The sequence below is a fragment of the Erythranthe guttata genome, chromosome 5, assembly GCF_056151865.1.
Source record: "Erythranthe guttata isolate IM_541 chromosome 5, IM_541, whole genome shotgun sequence".
Taxonomy (NCBI): domain Eukaryota; kingdom Viridiplantae; phylum Streptophyta; class Magnoliopsida; order Lamiales; family Phrymaceae; genus Erythranthe; species Erythranthe guttata.
In genome coordinates, this window is record NC_142537.1 from 15730534 (window position 1) to 15753627 (window position 23094).

The 23094-nt window shown below is 40.0% G+C and overlaps 2 protein-coding genes across 2 annotated transcripts; both read right to left on the minus strand.

Annotated features, from left to right (window-relative positions):
* Nucleotides 1-2977: 2977 nt before the first annotated feature.
* On the minus strand, nucleotides 2978-3544 carry LOC148770751 (uncharacterized). The gene has a single exon (XM_088818040.1). It carries the CDS (start codon nucleotides 3542-3544, stop codon nucleotides 2978-2980), a length of 567 nt encoding a protein of 188 aa, XP_088674166.1.
* A 6267-nt stretch (nucleotides 3545-9811) lies between these two features.
* On the minus strand, nucleotides 9812-10849 carry LOC105956883 (uncharacterized). Its single transcript, XM_012980792.2, has one exon. It carries the CDS (start codon nucleotides 10716-10718, stop codon nucleotides 10161-10163), a length of 558 nt encoding a protein of 185 aa, XP_012836246.2. The 5' UTR covers nucleotides 10719-10849; the 3' UTR covers nucleotides 9812-10160.
* Nucleotides 10850-23094: the final 12245 nt, after the last annotated feature.

Sequence of the window (23094 nt, forward strand, 5' to 3'; positions counted from 1 at the left end):
GTCTAAATGTGTTTGAAAATTAGGGTTTTGTAATTTTTCTTAGGACATAACACTGAATTTAATGAATCTTTTTGGCTTTGGATTGTTAGTCAATTATTTTTCAAATCTTGGTTTTTGAATTTGCATTTCTTTTTATGATTTGGAGGTAAAAAAAAATATATCGCCACCATATACACTATTTAATGATCAGCATATCGAAAAAAAAAATTCACGTAGTCGAAGACAAAGCAACCGTTTTCGGGACAATATAAAGGAGAAAAAAAACGAGTAAGAAAGTCGAAGACGGAAAGATAATTATTCACATTGTACATGTGATCACCATATATAATAGCTATGGGAATACGTAGAAGTTGTCGAGCGGATTTTGAAAGTACGTACTATAAAGGATATTAAACGAATGCGCGAGGAGTTTGAAAAGTTTCGAGTCGGAACACATATTCAAGAAAAGGGAATCGGACAAATCCCGAAATAGTATCTTTTGTCAAAATTACATGGTTCTCATAGTTTAATATCGAAATCTCAGTGTTTATCCGGTATGTAACGTCATGGAACTTTCATTTCACGGTATTATTTCTAAGTGGTGAAGAAAGAAAAAATCGACGAAGTACATCAATTGTTTCATAGTACTATAGCCCAACCATTGGCTAAAAATAGAAGTTGCCAAAAATAGACATTTGTAATCTTACTAGATTTGGCTACTATAATTGTTCGGCAACCACAAACCGTTCAAAGCAGGTTAGATATTTCGTTTAAAGGCAAGATAAATCGTGATAACATAATATTTGCATGTTGATCATTGACCTGAGAAAGTTACTGGGTATCCGCTTATTTTGCGGAAATGATATGCACATGCAATATATTCATTCCGCAGTCATTTTTTCATTCATTATTAAAATTATTTGAAACGCTCTCAAACTCTCATATTTTCCGACTTTGATCTCGAGACGTACGTCGGCAAATTTCAGGTAATTTTTACGTTTTCACGTTTGTTGTATTTCATAGATTACTCTCTCTATAGCAATCTCTTCACTAGGTATTTGAAGTGGGATGTAACATTCTCATAATTTTAGTGTAAATGAGGAGCTACAAAATATTTTTATTTTTCCAAAAGAGCAATCTTCTGAAAAATTATAAGTAGAAAATCGCGGTATTATTTTTAGAGGTGCAAACTTATATATATAGGTCTAACGTTATGTTAATTATTTACTCTTTTTTTTTAAGTTATGTTAATTATTTACTTTGGCATCGGTAACAAGCACTAAATGCGAAATCGAAAACAAAATATTTTTACTCCTCCGTTTGAAATTATTTCCATTAATCTACTATTAAAATAATCAAATTCAAAATTCTTCTAGGTGCATATTTGTCTTTTCAAAATTTATATGCCAGCGGTCGTTAAGTCGAGTTTGTTATACATAATTAGATGTAGTGTGTACGTCTCTCGTACAATTTGCAAGTTATTATACGAGAGTGTAGATTTATCCAGTCATAAATGAAAAACAATTCAAATAAAATAATGTTTATCCCATAAGGAAAAGCCAAAATGACTGAAGTCATATATAAAATAACAATTCAAATTATAAATTAATAGACGTTGGATGGAATAAAATCAATGGCTAAGGTGCTAAAATAGTAGTTGGCATTTATGACAATTTGGTCAAAAAAATTAAAAACTATGTGTTGGGATGACATTGTGATTAATTGCTATAATAAGAGATGAGATCGAACACAATCACTTCTTATACATACTTCACAAAATTATAATCTATAATTAAATATACAATATATATATATATATATATATATATATATATATATATATATATATATATATATATATATACACAATATTTAATTATTTATAATGCATTTATATGAGAAAATATACACATAAAGATCTACATAAATAAATATCCTAGATTTTTTGGGAATTCGTTTAGAACTCCATTGGTATTCTTTCGATAAAAAATGGTGAGAGATCGATACAATAGAATTTTTTTTGTTAAATTTTTTTTTTCGAAAGGACTAATTATTTGGATAGAGTTAAAAGTTGAGTAAATGCCAATGAATTTTAAAATGAAGAAAGTTTGCATAAAGTTGTTTCAATCTAAATTAGTGCTTTGAAATCTTTATATTGGGGATTTGGTCGACATTTACTAGTTGGGAATTGGGGCCTAAATTAAACATTACTTTCGTTATATGATATTTGTCGATTAATTTTTTTACATATTAAATATGATTTTATCTTAGGAAAACAAATATATAAAAAAGAAAACGATGTCATTAAATGAGGTCATAAGAGAGAATTAATGTTTGACAAAGTTTGAATAAATGGGAAAATTGCACTTAATGCATTATTTGAACCTAAAGTGATATATAATACGAAAACTCTAAAGAGACATATGTAGTTGAAATACAGGACGTATTTGTCAATATTTATTTTTTGTTTATTCAAAAACTTAGTTAATTGATTATAGTGAATAATTTATTATTTATATAGAGATTTTGTTCATTTTCGAGTATTATAGTATCGTCAGTCAGTCCCTTAGGAAAATTTTAAGTGTTGTATTTGACCCATGCCGTGACATTAAATCTAGCTTTGCCACTAAATGATCGATTATTAAGTTAAATTCGGTTATACATCAAATAGATCCTATGAAGTTAATCGGGTTATATCTTATTATACATGTGTCGTAAATTTACAAATATTTGACACACGTCATGTGTGTATGTCAATGTATGTAATAAAATGTGAAAACCGTTCAATATATTTAATCAGGTGTAGCATATATAAGACTATTTTTTTATACATACGATAACTCAAAAATCAAATTTGGTTAAATAATTGAGGTCTAATTAATTTAATATGTGTTTTTGCCCGACCCGTAATAACTAGAAAAATAATATCTTAATTTGTTGAGAAAAATAAAACTGTTTTTCTTTTTTTTTTTTTTTTGATAAGAAGCCAATTTTATTATTAGGCAAATATAGCCAAGTTCAACGGAAGGAGATAACCTTCATTACAATTAAGGCCAGTAGTTTTTGCAATGGCATTAGCCAAGAAGTTATCGGTACGTTTGACAAACGAGAAAATGCAGCATTGAAAAAGTGGTAAAACAGTAGGACAATCCTCAATAAAAATACCGTAAGGAGCTGAAGTGGCCACACCTTCTTTAAGAGACTCCGTAATATGAAGACAATCGCTCTCAATAATGATTGACTGCCACCCAAGTTCAATCGCAAGACGTATTGCAAGAAGGGCTGCGTGAGCTTCCCCAACGGCTGGTGGCGGTCTCCCAGGATGCAACTCTCTTCTCCACCTAATGCACTTGCCATTATGGTCGCGCGCTACCATAGACGTCACATAGTAATCTTGGTCCGAAGGGAAAGCGGCGTCAACATTAATTTTGATGAGGTCCGGCGATGGGGGTTTCCACTTTGATGGGTGGTCCTCCCTTGCGGTCGAAGGCTGTTGGAATTGCGCATGGCTATATGCATCAAGGTACGACTTACTCCACCTGACGATTTCTTCAGCGTTCATCATTGGTTCATTGTGCAGATATTTATTCCGATTATCCCAGATTTTCCACATCACAATAATCGCCCACCGTACTAGATCCTTATCCAACGAGTGCATGAGATATTGCAGTCACATTCTGAAATTTGGTTGTTCAACTTGGTTTAGATTACCAAACGGCGCCGACTGCCACAGTTCTTTCATTCCGCAACAATCATGAATAATATGGGATAGCGTTTCACATTTGTTGCACCTAGTACAAAAAGGCGATGAAAGAATCTTCCTGCGGAAAAGCTCAACGTTCGTTGGAATAATGTCAAGGCAAGCTCTCCATAAGAAAATCCGAATTTTTGGCGGAAGAGGTAAATTCCATATTTTTTTTCCAATCCATCTTCGGTTCACCGCTAGAACCTGTGAGATTAGCGTTTCCTTCCCTCTGGTTCAGCTGTCTTGGTCGGGCAAGAATATTACGGTAACATGATTTGACCGAAAATTGACCATTTGGACAGAAATGCCAAACGAACCGATCTTGTGCGTGCATGGTACCAATCGGGACAGCAAGAATTCTCTGTTTATCAATTGGCCAGAAGACTTCACCAATTAGAGCCACGTTCCATTTTGCTAGTCAATGGGTCAACAATATCAGCAACTCGATTCGGAAATGGCGTGTTGATAGGTCGCTTCGTGAGAACCTTAAAATTGCAATCATCCACAATCCACGGGTCACCCCAAATTGTCTTATCTTGTCCGTTTCCAATTCTAATTCTCAGGCCACTTTGGAGATGAGGTTGGACTGCCAAAATACTCCTCCACATCGCCGATGGCCGAAAACCCATGTTTGCCGTGAAAAATGAACCACTGGGAAAATATCTCACTTTCATTATCTTGGCCAGTAAAAGTTCCGGTTTAGTAACAATTCGCCAAGCTTGCTTGGCAAGCAAGGCCATATTGAAAGAACGCACGTCGCGGAATCCAAGCCCCCCCTCTTCTTTAGTTGTGAACCGTGCTTTGATGGGCTTGGGCCTATTCTTGTTCATTCTTGGATTTGAAGCTCATAATTATGATATGAGATTAGCCTTCACAAATAGCAAAATTTTGGCCTTAAATATTCATTTTGCATGCTTGTTTATTGAAGTAAGTGTTTAAATTATAGTAGATTACATTTTTTATAAAAATAAATAAATATATCAAAAAAAAAAAATTAGTTGGTGCGGGTTTCGGGGGTACTCAAATTTTAACTAGAACGGAGATGAGGAATTTTAGAACTGGAGAGGGTCGATGATCGATTGCAATACCCTTCACATTGTCATCCCTAACCCCATTTGATATTTTTAAATAATTGGATCGTAAACGATTAAATGGTGGAAGTAAATAAAAATGTATAACCCGACACTTTCCATCACGAAAATGAATACTACTGAGAACATGAGAATATTCTTTAGGGTGTATTATGAATGATTTTTCGCTTTCTGGAAATATTTTTTGATCTACAAGAAAATCCGTAACCACTCGAAGTGTACTAAGAAAATTCAGCGAGGGTTGTAATTAATTAAAGTCTTGTGAATTTAAGGGCAATTTTGGGGATTTAAAAAAATATATTTTGTTTCTAAAATTGGCTAAAAGAAAGCTTCTTATATAGTTAGACAGAGCATGGGCTCATGTTTTTATTTTCCTGTAGCTAATATGTCAATAATGTAACAGTGAGCAAACACAGATTAAAGATCATTTATGCATGGCTTTCTTGTGTGTATAGTATGGACTATTATTTGAATCAAATGCATAATTTAATCATATATATAATATGTATATATACCTAATTTACTAGGTTATATCTACTATGTATGAGGGATAAATAGCTAGCTAGGGTGGGAAAGTATCATTTCATGTTTCATATAATTTTCAACTGTCTACCTAACTTTATGCATCTATTGTAATACAAGAACCGATTCATTGTATATATAATAAGTACAACAAACAGCGAGTGGCGATGCCAGGATTTTTTGTCGGGAGTAGGCTTGAATATATATGGGGTTCGGGGGCAGGCGGCGTCCCCAAAAAGAAATTTGCTACGAAAAAAAAATCAAAGATGAAAATTTAGTATGAATTTTGTTTTTTCCTCTACATTCAGAAGATAATAACAAAGCGAATCGCGGAAGCTAAATTGCTATGAAAATTCAAGAAATAGGAATATCAGGTCAATTATCAAAATTACACAATCGACTTATAATTGATATTCAATCTGGAAATGAAGATGATTGTGACGACGTCAAATTGAACTTATAATCCTCCGTTGGGCAATTTCCGGCAAGCAACAGTTGTAGATCGCTATTAGTGCCACTATGCGAGAGAACAATTTTTTTTCTTCTTCCAAAGAACGAGAACCAAGTAAAAAAAATAGAAGATAAAGGGCAAATCAGTCATAAACGGAACTTTGAATACGTGAGCTTAAATAACTGAACTATAAATAAGTTGTCTTAAATATTATAATTTTGTGGGCTAAATATATATATAAAGGAAAAAAAATTAAAAGTGAGGGGAGCTCTAGTCCACCCTAACTCTTAGGTGGAGTCGCCCCTGACAACAAGTGCACATGATAGTGATGTCTTTGGTCCAGTAGAAATATTTTTAGTTCAACAATTAACTGATTAACTATATATAGATCTAGTTCTACACATGGTTTCCATCTATTTAATTATCATTTGTATAATAGATAGCATTAATTGGTTGAAAGATGATATAATAAGAAAAAATGAAGATATTTATTAATTCATTTTCATCCCTTTGTAGAATTAATAAATTATTTGTCATTTGGGAGTATTTTTTATCCCAAATTATTTATCACTTTAGAATTTCAAGAAATCATTAATTGAAATTTTCCTCAATTTTACCCCATACTTGAAAATTAATTAATGACAACTGTATAATTTTAATATTTATTATATTGTTTTCATGTAATTTATTAATATTTATCGAGTTTCTTAATATATATGCAACAACAAAAAACGACATATAATATGGAACGGAAGTAGTAACTAATACAACTCAATTTGCTTTGCAATTTTACAACCAATAAATAAAATATTAACCAATTATGATAAGACATTCATGACAATTATTGCATTCAACACCCTTGTTTTATTAGCAAAATTCCCCTTATGATTCAATATATCTTTTTTATAGCAAATTGCCCCCCTAAAAACTCACTACTTAGGGGATGTGTGCTGAAAAATATGCAATGTAAGGGGTGTTTTTTGCTAATGTTAATAACACAGAGAGTTTTTCACAAATTTGATATAGCATAAGGTACTAAATTGCAATACATGTACACATGCACACTCTCTAATTATGGCTGCAAAAATTAAAAAAAAAAAAAAAAAAAAGACTTATATGATATCAATTGTGGAGAGGATTCGGCCCACCCGGAGTCTTGTGATGCGACACCGTGAAACGATTCGATTCGTTTTCCTCTTCGTTTCTCGATTCGTGATTCAGAGATGGTAAAGGAAAATACCATATCGAATTATTAAATCGTGAGGGTTCTTTTTCTTGTTCTTGTTCTTGATCTTGATCTAACTGCAGGATTTGGCGGCAAATGGAGAGGTGGCTGCACAGAGCGATGAGCATTATTATCAGCACAAGGGCATTTCTGGGAGAATGAAAGTTTCTCATGTATGTATGTATGTATCTATGTATGTATAATAAAATATCTATGGAAAAAAAAGAATTGCAGGTATTTTATGAGTTGAAGATGATGAATGAAATGAGAGGTTTGATTCAATTTGAGAGTTAATATTATTTTCACAAATCAGAAATGCTGGCACTGTCAGAGGTGGGAAGGTGTATTAATATATATGGCAACCATAAATCAACTTGGTGCAGCATATCATATCTAATGACCAAAATGCCCTCGGTTTTTTTTTGTGTGTTTTCGTTTTACGGTAAATTACGGTTAACGCTGAGATAAAGTCTAATTATGAAAAAAAAACCTTCTATTTGGGTAACTACAGACACCCCTCTCAACTATGAATCTTCTTACATGCACATTTATGGTGTCAAACTCAATATAATCTTCTAGATTCCATGTAATGTTCTCTTATTTATTTTGTGCAAAAATGCAGTTTCTGATGCACTGCAATTTGATATTTATAATATAATCCAAAGAGATACACCTTATGATCATCTTGTTTTAAAATGTGGAGATCGAATGGGTAAAACGGGTACAAACTGGAAAATATTCTATATATTGTAGAAGATTCCACTAAATTTGACACCGAAAAGGTGAACGTGTAAGAAGATTCATAGTTGATAGGTGATTGTAATTACCCAAATATGAAGGGTTTTTTCAGAATTTAACATACTTCAGAGGGTGGCCGTAATTTATCCAAAATTATTATAATCTTTCGGACTAGTGAGGAAATATGGAGTCTTTTTTTTTTTTTTGATAGGTATAAAGTAATTTTGATTTTGATCAAAAAAATTTGGTAGATATAATTTTAGATATCACAATTCAAAATTTTCTTAAATATTATTTGGAAATTAAAATCAGAAGAAAAACCGGGATATCCCGACATTCATATATTAATCCGATGAATAAAGAAAATCAAAAAATCGAAGAAGAAAAAATGGAAAATCAAAATGAAAAGGTTATTCCAAAAAAAAAAAATTAATGAATTAAATTAAATTCGATGAATTTAAAAATTCCCTCATCTCCACCCTTAGCACAATCTCCACTGCTCATGTGAATTGAGTAACCATTTTGAAACAATGAAATATATAATTTTCTCTAATTTTACTTTACAGCAAAATTCTATTAATTTAGTGAAATATTAAATTATTGAACTAATAATTTAGTATGTATTCACGAAATTGGGGTTGGAATAAATTATTATTTACAAGAATTTATTAATTTATCAAAGTTGTACTTTATTATAATATTCACGAAAGTCGTCTCGTTGTCTTGACAGGGGGCATGAGTGACAATTGTAGAGGTATTGGTAGTAATAATTAAATATAGTTATGGGCATTGAATGTAATAATTTATTGTGCAGCAAGGTGTCTTCACATTAAATTTGATTGTTCGATTTCAACCATTATACTTTGTAAGAAAATGATGGTCATAAAATTTAATTGGTGACCACATTGGTTCTTAATTTAAATTTATTCTTCTTTATTTATCACTTTCAAATTTTATTCAAATTATTAATATCCATGTATAAATGGGTAACATGATTTAAGATATTTTCTAAGATATCTGAGGCTTTTGTTTACATTTTTCTTTTAGAAAGAGAAAAATATTATTAGGCATAAGAAGGCAAATATATGTGTCACTTGATTACCGCTACGTTTAATGAAGGTAAAATTACAGTATATTAAACTACTAGAAGTTGCCAGGCAACCAATGATCAACAGATCTCGACCGTCGATTTCAAATGGTTGACGATCTTGTCTTTTAAAAAAAATGAATTTAGTTCAACCCGTCGGTTCTGGTTCACGGGTCAACACTGGGAACCGTCCAAAACTAGTCATTCTTTTCAAACTTCATTTTTTTTTTTTTTTTAACTTACACAGGTGGAACATCAATTCTTTATATTTTGCAAAATTTATTCAATATACATTTTTTAATAGTGGATATTTTCATCATACAATTGTTGGACTACTAACAATAATTTCAAATGCCTACTCTTAGAATTCAATGTCTAATAATCAAGAAGTTGAGAAGTTGCTTCGAAAAAGAAAATCTCAGAATTGTTCCCTAAATCGAAATTTTTCGAAACAAAATCGGCTGAATTCGAAAGCTCGTCTTGGTCTAATGTAAATGTCGTTAGGAACTTGATAATTATTTAATTATACTTTCTAAATTTAGTGACATATTGAAAATTTTGGTAGCTTAAACCATTGAAATGAAAAATGGCACACATTGGATACCATAACAATTTCTTATTGATGACTTTACTATTTCATCAAGCTTGCACAGCAAACAACACATTAGCTTGATATAAATTTTATCAATAATGCACACTTCATTGAGAGAGAGAGAGAGAGAGAGAGAGAGAGAGAGAGAGAGAGAGAGAGAGAGAGAGCTACTGTCGAATTGAGGAGAAAATGAATTCTTATCAGCAATAAAATCACCATTGCCTTGTACGGTTTAAGCTGCTTACGATGAGATTAAGGAGCATCGCAAAAATAAGGATTGATAATTTTTAACTAATGCAACTATAGGGAGGCGTTATCCAAAAGAATGATACGTTTAAAGACGACGTATTATGAACTAGCAATTAATAGAACGAATACGAATTAATCAAATCTTTGCTAACTGGATCAGTAACAAATGTTCGACAAAACTTTTTATCGTTATATCCAAGGATTACATCGATTCTTGCCACAAAAAGAACAACGACGTAAGATCGACAAAACTAAAAGAAATCCCTGAACTAGATCGAGAAAACACTAATAAGCTGGTTTCGACTTTCGAGTATATCCTAAACCGTAAATCAACAAAACTAAAAAGCTGCTAGCTGCACAAGATTGACGTACGAATAATCCCGAACCGTAATTCCCTGTTAAACGAAAAAGCAATCAAGAAAACCAAACACTACCAAAAGAGATCGATTATCAAGAAACCTCGAAAATATATCCAATGAAATCATCTGATCTTTCCGACAATGTCGGAGACGAGCTCGTCGGCATCGAGTGCGTTGAGTGCATTCTTCATATCATTCAGGCTCAGATAAACCTCTCCGTCTTCATCGCGAATCTCGAAGAAACCCTTCCTTGGCGGATCGGGGTTGACCACTACGTTGACTCCAGGAATTTCTTTCTCCAGCCCTTTCTTGACTTGTTTAGCCTTTGTCTTGAATGATTTCGACTCCTTGCAGTGCTCGATTATCACGGTTTTGGCTCCGGCAGAAGAGGAGGCGGCGCCGCCGGTGGTGGGGGTGGTTTTGGCCATCTTTTTCTTGCCCTTTTCAGAGTTCCCGGCGGCAGAAGGGGAGGCGGAAGTGGTGGTTTTGGCCTTCTTTTTCTTGCGTTGATCTGAGTTTCCGGCGGAGGCGGAGGCGTTAGAGGCGGCTTCCGGCGCCTTTCTCTTCCGCGGTTGCGGGTTGTCAACTTTTTTGCAGAGCTCAGCGGCGCCTGATTTGGTGGCGCTCCGGGTAACCCTGACGGCGGCGGGGGCCGCTTCAGCCTTCTTTTTTGGTGCCATTTTGAGGACGAAATGATAAAATTCAATAATTGTGAGGACGAAATGATAAAATTCAGTAATCTTGTTTGATTAGCAGCTTTATATATCACGGATTCTGCTGTGTGCCATTTTCTTGTTACAGGTTCAGTTTTTTCAACTGATTAATTAACTAAATAAAGAGGTTTTTTTTAGCTGATTAGTAGTTTTCCCGCGCTTTTGGACGGCTGGGATTAGGTGTGATGATGGCTTGTTGTTAACTGCTTAATTGCTACTTTTGGGGTTCAACTCTTTTGCAATTTGGAATCATATTATATATTTAAGGCTTTATTAAAAAAATTATAAATGAGTTATTTTATTTTTTTTAAATTTTAGTTCATATATTCTTAAAATAAATATGTTTTGCCAAAAACCTTTTCTTTCTTTTGGAAATATTCTTAAAAATAAAAACAAGAAAAAAAAGTAGCTAAGTATGGATATATATATATATATATGTAATAAGGACAAATTTATTTAGTTTAAAGTTTGAACTTAATGATATACCTAAATGGGCCGGCCCAATGGGCCCTCAAATATATCTACTAATCAAGCCCATTACACGAAAGCCCAAATACCTTCAAAGTAAGGCTTGGGCCCAACAAAGTAAGCCCAACCCAATTACCGAGATATAAATAGGTATTTGACTCATTTGTAAAGGTACGTTCTCATTATTGACAATTCACCTCGAGTTTTATTCTCTCTACTCTCGCTACGATCCGTACATCTGACTTGAGCGTCGGAGGGTTTCCGCCGGATCAACCCCCGGCTTAACTCACGTGTGCTCATTTTGTAGGGACCTCAGGAACATCGAGTTGACTAGCTACTGATCAGCTTTGCTCTCCCAGCTCGTTTCCTATACTACCTTAGGTGAGCTATATTTTAGCTTCATCATTTTGGCGCCGTCTGTGGGAACGATGCAAACCAGATCACGTAGCCAACAAGATCCTCCTGAGGCGTCAGCTCGGAGAGAAAATGACACGGCTAATAACCTTCCCGTCCGTGGAGGATCGGGCATACCACCTCCTCCACGCGCCGCGGAACAACTTCCTCCACGTGCTACGGAGCCAGCTCCTACGCGTGCTACAGATCCACCTCGCGATTTTCAGGTGATCCCTCCTCGGGACCCACCACTCGCCAATCCACCACTCCCTGCTCCTCGAACGGTTCAAATAACCGAGGACGCGCTCCAACGCATGATAGCGGAAGCTTCTACTCGCGCCGCCATGGAGGCCGTAACTCAATATATCGCCACGATGGGAGCAAACGCTCCCAATGTGATACCAGCGCAAACTCCACCTATAGTACCACCTGTGGCTCCACCGCCAATCCAGAATCAAATAAGCGTCTCCTCCTCTACGTCGGATCCACGGTCCCGAGTGCAGCTATCTACTAATCACAGAGGAGCACAACCCAGACAACAACATCGGCGCTCACCCCTTCGAGGGAACGCATCACCACCGAGAGTCCCTCTCTTTAGTGAGGGAGAAGGCGAGGTAAACAGCCGAATGTCTCGCCAAAACCCTTTCTCCCAACCAAATAATCAAATGGGTGAAAGAATGCCTCTCCCAACAAGACGCAGTCCCTTCACCGTAGACATTCTCAACGAGGTATTACCTCAGGGAGTAAAGATCTCGGGGTTACCTCAATTTGAAGGGACCACCGACCCACAGGAACATATAGAGAAATTCAGTGCCATGGCGGATTTATATGGCCCGACGGATGCTGCGATGTGCAAAATGTTCCGTACCACTCTTTCCAAGAGGGCAATGAATTGGTTCAACTCTCTACCCATAGGGTCTATTTCGCTCGGTTGTCGACCCGATTCACCAACCAATTCGCCATCAACAAACAATATGCCAAGACCCCAGCTCATCTTTTCTCTGTAGTACAGAAAGATAACGAAACGCTCCGCAACTACATTAAGCGTTTCGTAGAGGCCGTCCACGAAGTCCCCAGTGTGGGGCAAGACATGCTTTCCGGGATTATGCAGCAGAACTTGAAACCTGGTAGATTCAAAGAATCTATCGCCGGAAGACCCCAGGCAACTTAGAGAAGTTGCTGAATCGAGCCGAAAAATACGTCCGGATAGAGGAAGCCTCTACCCATGCTCCTCCTAAAAGAAAAAGGGAAGATGACCGTCAGGACAATAGGAGGCGCGATGATCGACGTCCACCACTACCACCTCAAGGCCAACCCTCTTCCTCCTACAATAGGTTCACTCCGCTAAACGCTCACCTCACGGAAATCCTTCACGTGATAGAGCAGAAAGGTTTAGCAGAACCTCCACGTCCTATGCAGCCAAACGCAAAGCGAGAAAAATCGGATCGTTATTGCCGATTCCATAAGGACAGAGGGCATACTACGGAAGAGTGTGCACAACTCAAAATGGCGATTGAGAGACTGATCAAACAGGGCCATTTAGGCGAATACATCGATAAGCCGCGAAATAAACGCCGTGATGATCCTCCACGCCGAGATAACAATCGAGATCAACAACAAAGACGAGAAGATGGGGGTCACCGGCGTGACCTAGATAACAATGACAACCAGCCTACCCGGGGAATCATCTCCTTCATCTCCGGAGGACCGGCGGGGGGCGATTCACAGAATGCAAGACGCACACTCGCTCGATCAGCGCGCATGAATCAAGAACGCGCTTCTCCATCCGAACGCATATATCAAATACGAAGACCTGATCACAGCATAGTCTTCAACTCCTCCGACCTCGAAGGTCCAGATGGAGACCATGTCGATGCATTGGTAGTAACAACAACGGTGGCCAACTTCTTGGTCAAGAAGATATTAGTAGACGGTGGAAGCTCAGCTGACATCATGTACCTCCACGCTTTTAAGCAGCTGGGCATAGATAATGCCCGGTTTAATCCCGTCTCCACACCCCTGAAAGGATTCACAGGGGAAGGCATTTTATCCATGGGAAAGGTAGAGCTACCCGTCTCTTTAGGGGAAGACCCTTGTCGAATCAGCAAGCTGATCAAATTCCTCATCGTCGACAAGCCATCTCCCTACAACATCATCTTAGGAAGGCCAGCCATCCATACATTCAAGTCCGTACCTTCCTCCTACCATCAGAAGTGGAAATTCCCTACTCCCTATGGAATGGGAGAGATACTTGGAGACAGACGTCTCGCCCGAGAGTGCTATGCAAGGGCCCTACGAGAACCCTCCAAGAAGCCTAAACCACCCGGAAGGGGAGACGACACCCAAAAATCCGACAAACGGAAGTGGGTCAATGCGATCATTGAGGACAATAAAGAAATCCTCATCAGTGTACCAGACGATAGCATCAAGCTGGCAGCTGTCGAAGAGCTTAAGTTCATAGAGCTCACCCCTGAAGATGGCTCCAAACTCCTACGCATCGGATCCGATTTAGATCCTGAAATGGAGAAGCAATTAATCAAATTCTTGCGACACAATGGAGATGTGTTCGCCTGGAAAGCTCAAGATTTGTCGGGCATCCCCCCTCATGTAGCTCTACATCGGCTTAACGTCGACAAAAGGTTAAAGCCGATCAAACAAAGAAAACGAACATTTGGACCCGAACGCAACAAGCACATCAAGGCAGAAGTGGCGAAACTTCTAGACGCGGGTCATATACGACCAGTTCAATATCCTGAATGGTTGTCGAACGTGGTACTCGTTCCCAAACCCGGGGGAAAGTGGAGGTTATGCGTGGATTTCACTGACCTCAACAAAGCTTGTCCCAAGGACCCATTTCCTCTATCCAGAATCGATCAGCTCATCGATTCGACCTCGGGGTGTGAGCTCCTCAGCTTCCTCGATGCATACCAAGGATGTAACCAGATCTTACTTGCGCCAGAGGATCAAGAGAGGGCTAGTTTCATCACTGACCAAGGCATCTACTGCTATCAAGTCATGCCCTTCGGATTAAAAAATGCAGGAGCCACATACCAACGTCTAGTGAACACAGTGTTCGCAGATCAGATCGGTAAAAATATGGAGGTGTACATCGACGACATGCTCGTCAAAAGTGTCAAAACCTCAGACCACCTAATCAATCTGGATCAGTGCTTCGCTACCCTGCGAAGATAGAAAATGAAACTCAACCCCCTCAAATGCTCGTTCGGAGTTCGAGGTGGTAAATTTTTGGGATACATGATTTCACAGCGGGGAATCGAAGCTAATCCCGCAAAAATCGAAGCAATTACCTCCATGCCTCCACCAACATCTATCAAGAAAGTCCAACAGCTTAACGGTTGTTTGGCATCTTTGAATAGATTCATTTCTCGATCAGCGGACAAAGCCCTCCCCTTCTTCAAAATTTTAAGGGGAGGAAAGAAATTTGAGTGGGATGAAGCATGTCAAAGAGCGTTCGTTGAGCTAAAGTCGTACCTAGCATCCCCACCCCTGCTCACAAAACCTCACCCCGGAGACACCCTCCTACTGTACTTAGCTACCTCAGCAAATGCCATCATCGCAGTCCTCATCCGAGATGGAGGAAAAGGCCACCAACCCATATACTACATAAGTCGCGCCCTCCAAGGAGCCGAGCAACGCTACACCAACATGGAGAAACTCGCTCTGGCCCTCATCAACGCAGCTCGGAAGCTTCGACCTTACTTCCAGTCGCATCAAGTGGTGGTTCTCACCAATTATCCTCTGAAGCAAATACTAAGGAGTCCTGAAACATCCGGGCGATTAGCGAAATGGGCGATAGAGCTAAGCGAATACGGGGTCGAATTCAAACCCCGCCCGGCTATCAAAGCGCAAGTACTGGCAGATTTTCTAGTCGAAATGACCTCAGTAGAAGAAAGCACCTCTCTTCCAACTTGGTCCATCAGCGTCGATGGATCTTCCACTGCCACAGGAGGTGGAGCGGGTATCGTCCTAACGAACCCCGACGGAGATGAATTCGAATATGCTCAACGATTCGAATTCACAGCCTCAAACAACGTAGCTGAATACGAAGCACTAATAGCGGGAATCCGCCTCGCCTTAGCAGCTGGAGCGCGCAAGCTCCTAATCCAAAGCGACTCTCAACTCGTCGTCAACCAAATACGCGGAACCTACGAGGCTAAAGAAGACACCATGGCGAAATACTTAGCTCTCGCGCACACTCTCTTATCTAAATTCGAGAGCTACGAGATAAGACAAGTACCTCGCTCCAATAACGTCCACGCTGACAAGTTAGCTAGACTAGGAAGCTCCATGGCTAGCATCGGAAGTCGGAAGGTGACGCTCCTCACATCACCTCAGCCGGAGATAACTTCACCCACTGAAGTACAATACACCGAGGAGGATGAACCATGCTGGTTCACTCCAATCCTGAAGTATCTCAAAAAAGGAGAACTTCCAACAGATCCCACCGAAGCACGAAAATTAAAAACGAGAGCCGCGCGATTCGTCATAGTGGGAGAAGAGTTGTACAAACGAGGGTTCTCATTCCCCTACCTCAAGTGCCTCGACCCAACCACAACAGATTATGCACTTAGAGAAGTACACGAAGGCATCTGCGGCAATCACTTGAGCGGGAGAACCATAGCTCTCAAACTACTGAGGCAGGGCTACTATTGGCCAACGATGCATGAAGATGCGAAAAGATTAGTCCGGAGGTGTAAGCCCTGTCAAGAGCATGCCAATATCACGCACATGCCGGCGGCGTTAATGCAACCAATTGACAGTCCCATCCCTTTCGCCCAATGGGGGATGGATCTAGTTGGACCATTCCCACCCGCCACAGGAGGACGCAAATACCTCATTGTAGCAGTGGACTACTTCACCAAATGGGTGGAGGCTGAACCTTTAGCACGCATCCGAGAAGAAGAAGTTATCCAATTTCAATGGAAAAACATCGTGTGCCGCTTCGGAATCCCACGTTCCATCATCTCGGATAATGGGACCCAATTCTGCGGTGACAAAGTAAAAAATTGGTGCCTCGGCCTAGACATCAAGCAGTTCTTCACATCCGTAGCAAATCCACAAGCTAACGGCCAGACGGAGGTCACGAATCGCACTATACTCCAACACCTTAAGACAAGGCTTGGAAGTGCCAAAGGGAAGTGGGTGGACGAATTGCCTAACGCGCTATGGGCGTATCGCACAACCCCACGAGCAGCAACCGGAGAATCGCCCTTCAATCTAGCTTTCGGAACAGAGGCTATCGCACCCGTCGAAATCGGAGAACCATCTTGGCGAATCACCAACTATGATCCAACAGCTAATGAGGAGGCTATGCGGGGAAGCCTCGACCTCGTAGATGAATTACGTGAAGTCGCATACATCCGGCAACAGATGTATAAATCACGCATGGCCAAGGCATATAACTCAAAGGTCCGCCCTCGCTCCTTTCAAGTTGGAGATTTAGTCCTCCGAAAAGCTGAAGCCTCTCACCCCATCGGTAAGCTCGACCCAAAGTGGGAAGGACCGTATAAAATCACCAAAGTCGTCAACACCGGAGCATATCTCCTCGAGAACACTGACGGACACCCTATACCCAGAACTTGGAATATAGGGAACCTCAAACGGTTCTACGCCTAAGGTATACATCTACCTTACTTCAGATCAGTTGAGACCATCACCCATATTTCTTCTATAGGAAAATTACTCACGAATTGCCACCCATGCAGGCTCCACGACCTTCCACGTCAATTGTCTTGTAAAGCTGCTTATACATGGTTGGAAATTTGACACCACATAACGAGGTACGTGAACGTCCCACCTAAACTGGGGGGCTAGTAATTTTTACTTACATCAGCGAGTCATAATTACATCCCATCATCTTCTTACAAGTTGAGAACCTATTACAGGAGGATGCATATTACTCAATCAATGCCCCCAAAGAGCGGAGATACTCTATACCACATCGTCAAGGGTAATTATTATACATCCACTAGAATTCAACACACGGATGATCTTATTTACTCTTACTAACATGAAAAAGTAATTCCACTAACAGGCGTGATAGCATAGCAACCCGCAGCAATTCATGAGTTCATTTCATATCTTGGAAGGCGAGAAAGAAAAATCAACCCCCGTAGTAGGGTACGTGAAAGAGCAATACACATCACCATAGCTTCAATTACTAAATCATCAATACAAGTGATTAAATAAATTCTTTTTTTCTCAATCGTACTTGACAGGCATAAAGACGCCAAAAGAAGTCAATCTACCATGAGCACAGTAAAACGAACGAGTACAAGGAAGACGTGGAAGATGAACAAGTGTAATACAATCACTTACAAGAAATGTTATCTTCAATTTGTTTATTTTAGCAGTATTTATTTACCTTCGCCTCACGTAGGCATATCCCATTAGCTATTTATTCACATTCGCCTCACATAGGCTTGTATCAATACACTTTTGCTACCATTGAATTAATCAATTTTCTTTTTGCTTTACTCTCGGTGATATTACATCTACACGAATCACCTATTACCATGAGCTCAATCCAATAACCTCACAAACACTTAGAGAGATTTAGATAATCAATATAGCCTGGCCAGCTGGATTACCTAAGTCCCTTTATTTGTTTCACGAGGTGTTACTTTTAAAACGTGGCCACGGACAAATATAATCAAGACCCACGCGGTCGGAACAAAGGGCACGACCCATAACAAAAACCTTGAGAGACTGATCCCCTCCTCAAGTACATTGCGTATACGCTAATGTAAATACATATAAGCAACGCATTAATTCTTGACAACGTCAAAATAAATAAATAGAAATATTAAACTCCAAAGTCAAACAAGAAAGAAACTCAAACGAAATAGTAGTGGACATACCCATCTACATCAGCGATAAAAATAAACTACGAAATCCATAAAAAAAATAATAGCAATAAAAAATAAAAGGGAAAAGTTAGCTATCCTAACAGATACGTCTAAGCTCCCCTACCGCGAGCGGAAGACGTACCCACAGTAGAGTCACCTGCAACCATGTCATTCACGAGCTCTGTGCCCGTCCCATTAACATCTACCTCATCCTCCTCTTCATCGGATATGCCAGCTTCCATCCCACGAATCACTTCATCGCTGATCCCACCCGCATCGCGCAGATATTTGCGACAAGCACGCACTAATGGCTTATAAACCACAGCCAATGCATGTTCCTCAATCATAGCAGCACACTCATCACTACCTCGGAAACTAGCTTTAGTCTCCTCCACAATGGACTCCTTATAAGCCGCACCACCTGATGTCGTGAGGAACCTCTTCCCCGTCGCCTTCTCAGCTTCATATTTCTCTTTGAGCTGATCGTAGCATTCGTTCAACTTATGAACATCATCCTTATACGCCTTCGCATCACCCCGGATAACCTCGAGCTCCTCTGTCCTCTCAGCAAGCTCCTCTGCCCTCGGAGCAAGCTCTTCAAAGCGTAGAGCGAGATCGGACCGCGCTTCCTCCAACTGACTTAGAAGCTCATCTTCACGTGCTTGTCTTCGAGCCCGATCCTCTTCCTTACTAGCTTCCACATTCCTACCGTGCTCCACGAGATATCTCCAAGTTGCTACCAACTAAAAAAAAAAAAAAAAAAAAATTACACAAGGAAGAGAGGGAGTAACATCTAATCTTGTTTTAAGTAAACAAGGACTCACCTGACATATGTCCCCACCGGCTAACTCCAACATGTGAGAAGGGCCCTTACCAGACATCCGAGCCCGATCATACTCCCGAACAAATCCCTCGGTACTCAACAAAGGCAGATCATGGTCCGACACATCCCAATACGACTCCTTACCGTCGCGATTCACACCATAGGTAAACAATTGTTTCCCTCCCCCACCATGGAAAGCATAAGTCTCCTCTGGATCTACCCGTGGACGCTTAGGCACAACCACATACTCGGTATCCACCCTCTTACCCTTTCCACGATCCCTCTTCGGTAGACGCTCCTCCACTTCGCCAGCACTGCTACGATCATCTGCGACTACTCGAGGAATTTCTACATGGACCTCCTCACGAAGCAAACCCACTTGAAGAACCTCCCAACGTAGAAGGTATCTTCTTCGATGCCTTCTTCGACGCCTTCTTCGACGTCTTATTCGCCTTAGCTTGAAGTGTCGCAAAGGTAATACCCCCATCTACAAAAGATAACAAACACATAAGTGACATGAGGTACACACTACCAAAGAACTACAAAAAAAAAAAAAAAAAAAAAAAACACAAGTCAAGGCAACAAAAGGATATATGGTGCTGACCCCTCGCCTTTGGTATCAAAACCCTCGGGTCAAATTCCACGTCACACAATCCCGACTCTTCAATCCTTTTCGCCATATTCGCAGTTATCGTGAAGCTCTCGCACGTAGGATTCCAAACTACAGGAACGTCAAAAGTGGGAGCCTTCACATAAAAAAAATGGGTCTTCCATTTCCCCAAAGATAACTTCACACTCTTCACGAATTGGTAAGGAACGCGAGGATGAAAACAAAAGAAAGGCGTCATATTGGGCCGGTGTAACGTGAATAACGCCTTGAACAAACTCACGGTCATAGGCAAACCCACGAGAGACACCCTATGGTGAAACGCCTCAAACGTAAGAACTGCAGTCGGAGTAAGCTGACTATACCCTATCTTGAACTCTTCGCAAACCTTCAACAAAGTCGGATGCGGAGTAATCTGAGATGTACAAGTCAAGTAGCCCAAAAATACTGTATGAAACCCATCGGGCGGCGAATACAGACGGTCGCCCTTCTGAGGCAACATCAACTCGACATTACTTGGTGCTCCAGACAGACGACGAATAGAGTGCAAATGCTCTTCCGTCAACATACTATCAAAATCAACCAAGTCCAAATTAATTGGCTTCTTTTTCTTTTGCCTCCTCTTATCAACCTCAACATCACCGGGCGGAATATCATCTTCCACCTCCTCTTCATCCGTCAGCTCAACTTCACTACTTGGCGCCGCATGATAACTCACCAAAGGAACGTGGTTAGAATCATCACTATCGCTCCCAAAATCCACGATTTGACGTCGAGAATAACGCCTACTACCCACAACTTCATCCACTTGCTCACTAACGTGAATACTCGTTTCTACATCGTCACTCCAAGATTCAATGATCTCTCGCCGACCAAAACTTCCCCCGTTTGAAACAACACGCGAATCAGCACCCTCGTAAATTCGCCCTTCAAAGTTGCCCGAACCGGGCTCAGAACCACGCCCTCACGCGCGCACGGAACCCCAAGGCAACCCTCCTCGCGCGCGTGCGCGTCCTCCAGTGAAGCAAGGCCACGTGGCTCTTTCCCAGCCACACACGCGCGCTCACGCGCCTTCAAACCAACCAGCGACGCGCGCGTACGCGCGCCCTCATTGGGCAGCGCGCGCGCGTCCCCTACACTACCACCCTCCATCGACGCGCGCGCACGCGCCCCTTCATTGGGCAGCGCGCGCGCGTCATCTCCTCCTAATCCAACTGCCACCACGCGCGCGTCGGGACACGGGCCAATCCCGCGCGCGCGTTCGCCCACTCCCGACGCGCCCCCACCACCAGCTGGCCCACGTGGGCGGCTGCTTCTCTCTCCCCTACCCGAGGCGCGCACGTGGCCTCCTCCCGCTGGACCACGTGCACCAATTCCTCTCTCTTCAGCCGCAGACCCGGCTTCCAATTCAACGGCTCGGCTCAGCTTCTCCCTAACCTCGAAGCGCGCGCCCTCACACGTTTTTGATTGGCTAGAAGCACGGCTCGAGCCGGCACACCCATCCGAATCACCTACCCCACCCACCTGCACGGAATTTCGAGCTCCACCTACCGCAGATCCGATTTCTCCACCCGCTCGTACTACCTTCTCGCGTTCCATGCCCACGGAACCAAAAGTTTTCTCCACCCCTTCAACCGGATCGCGAAGTTTAATTCGTAAAGATTTCGAATTACCCGGATTCGACATGACTAAATTTTCTGCGCACAAAAAAAAAATCAAAAACAAAAAATTTCTACTCTACCACAAAAGCAAAAATTCAAGAGAAGAATAGCACAGAAGAAGACTTAGAGTTCAAAGAACATACCCATATTTATTGCAAGAGTTGAAGTTTAATTCTTTCCACCGTAAAAGGAGTCTATTTATCTGGCCCTGGTATAATATTTAAAACCCTTAAATATATACTTCACTGCCAAATAAATACGATTATCCCTTATTTAAACTAAGGAATTATTTCACCGCCAAAGGAAACTATTCAATCCACGACGCAATTAACTCTCGACACGACCCGAACCCCTCTACACAAGTCTCCGTCTCGAATCGAGAGTTGGGGGGCTTAATGATATACCTAAATGGGCCGGCCCAATGGGCCCTCAAATATATCTACTAATCAGGCCCATTACACGAAAGCCCAAATACCTTCAAAGTAAGGCTTGGGCCCAACAAAGTAAGCCCAACCCAATTACCGAGATATAAATAGGTGTTTGACTCATTTGTAAAGGTACGTTCTCATTATTGACAATTCACCTCGAGTTTTATTCTCTCTACTCTCTCTACGATCCGTACATCTGACTTGAGCGTCGGAGGGGTTTCCGCCGGATCAACCCCCGGCTTAGCTCACGTGTGCTCATTTTGTAGGGACCTCAGGAACATCGAGTTGACTAGCTACTGATCAGCTTTGCTCTCCCAGCTCGTTTTCTATACTACCTTAGGTGAGCTATATTTTAGCTTCATCAGAACTAAAGTTTCATTGCCCTAATTTTTTATTTGTGAAGAAAACAAAATTATTTGATATTGTGACTATTCTACCCTTGAATTAAAGTTCCATTGCCCTAATTCATATAATTGAAGCTAAGATCAATTTTTTTTGAAGCAAATGGATGAATTTTGATTAACTTAATAGTTATGCTACATATCAGATAATTTATGCGATTTGACCTTGTTTAGGTTTCGAAAATATGTTTTTTCTTATAGTAATTTTTTAAATTGTAATTACTTTTAGTGGTATCGAATTTGAATTCTCCAAATTGAATGATTTAAAATTCTATTAGGATTATATTTAAGTATGTTTTTTCATATATGATAATTTTCGCATTTTTTCTAATTTATTTCAATATTAATAAGATTTTAAATTTGGGGTAATGACAAATAGGCCCATGACAAGGGCACTTAATTAAAAGAATGACATCCAATTTTTTTGTCTTTCAAATAAATCCACCCCATTCAAACTTATTTGCAAATAAGGAAAATCCTTTTATATATCAAAATCACCCACAATTTATTGAAACCCAATTCAACTCCAATTTCATTATTTACACCCCAATTTAGCCCAATTTCATCAATTAACCAATTTTAACCCTAATTTCAATTTTGACCCCAATTTTAACCCTAATTCTTATCAATTTCACCCATTATGCTCTAACTTCCTTAATATTACACATTGACCCCGGATTTAAACAAATATAT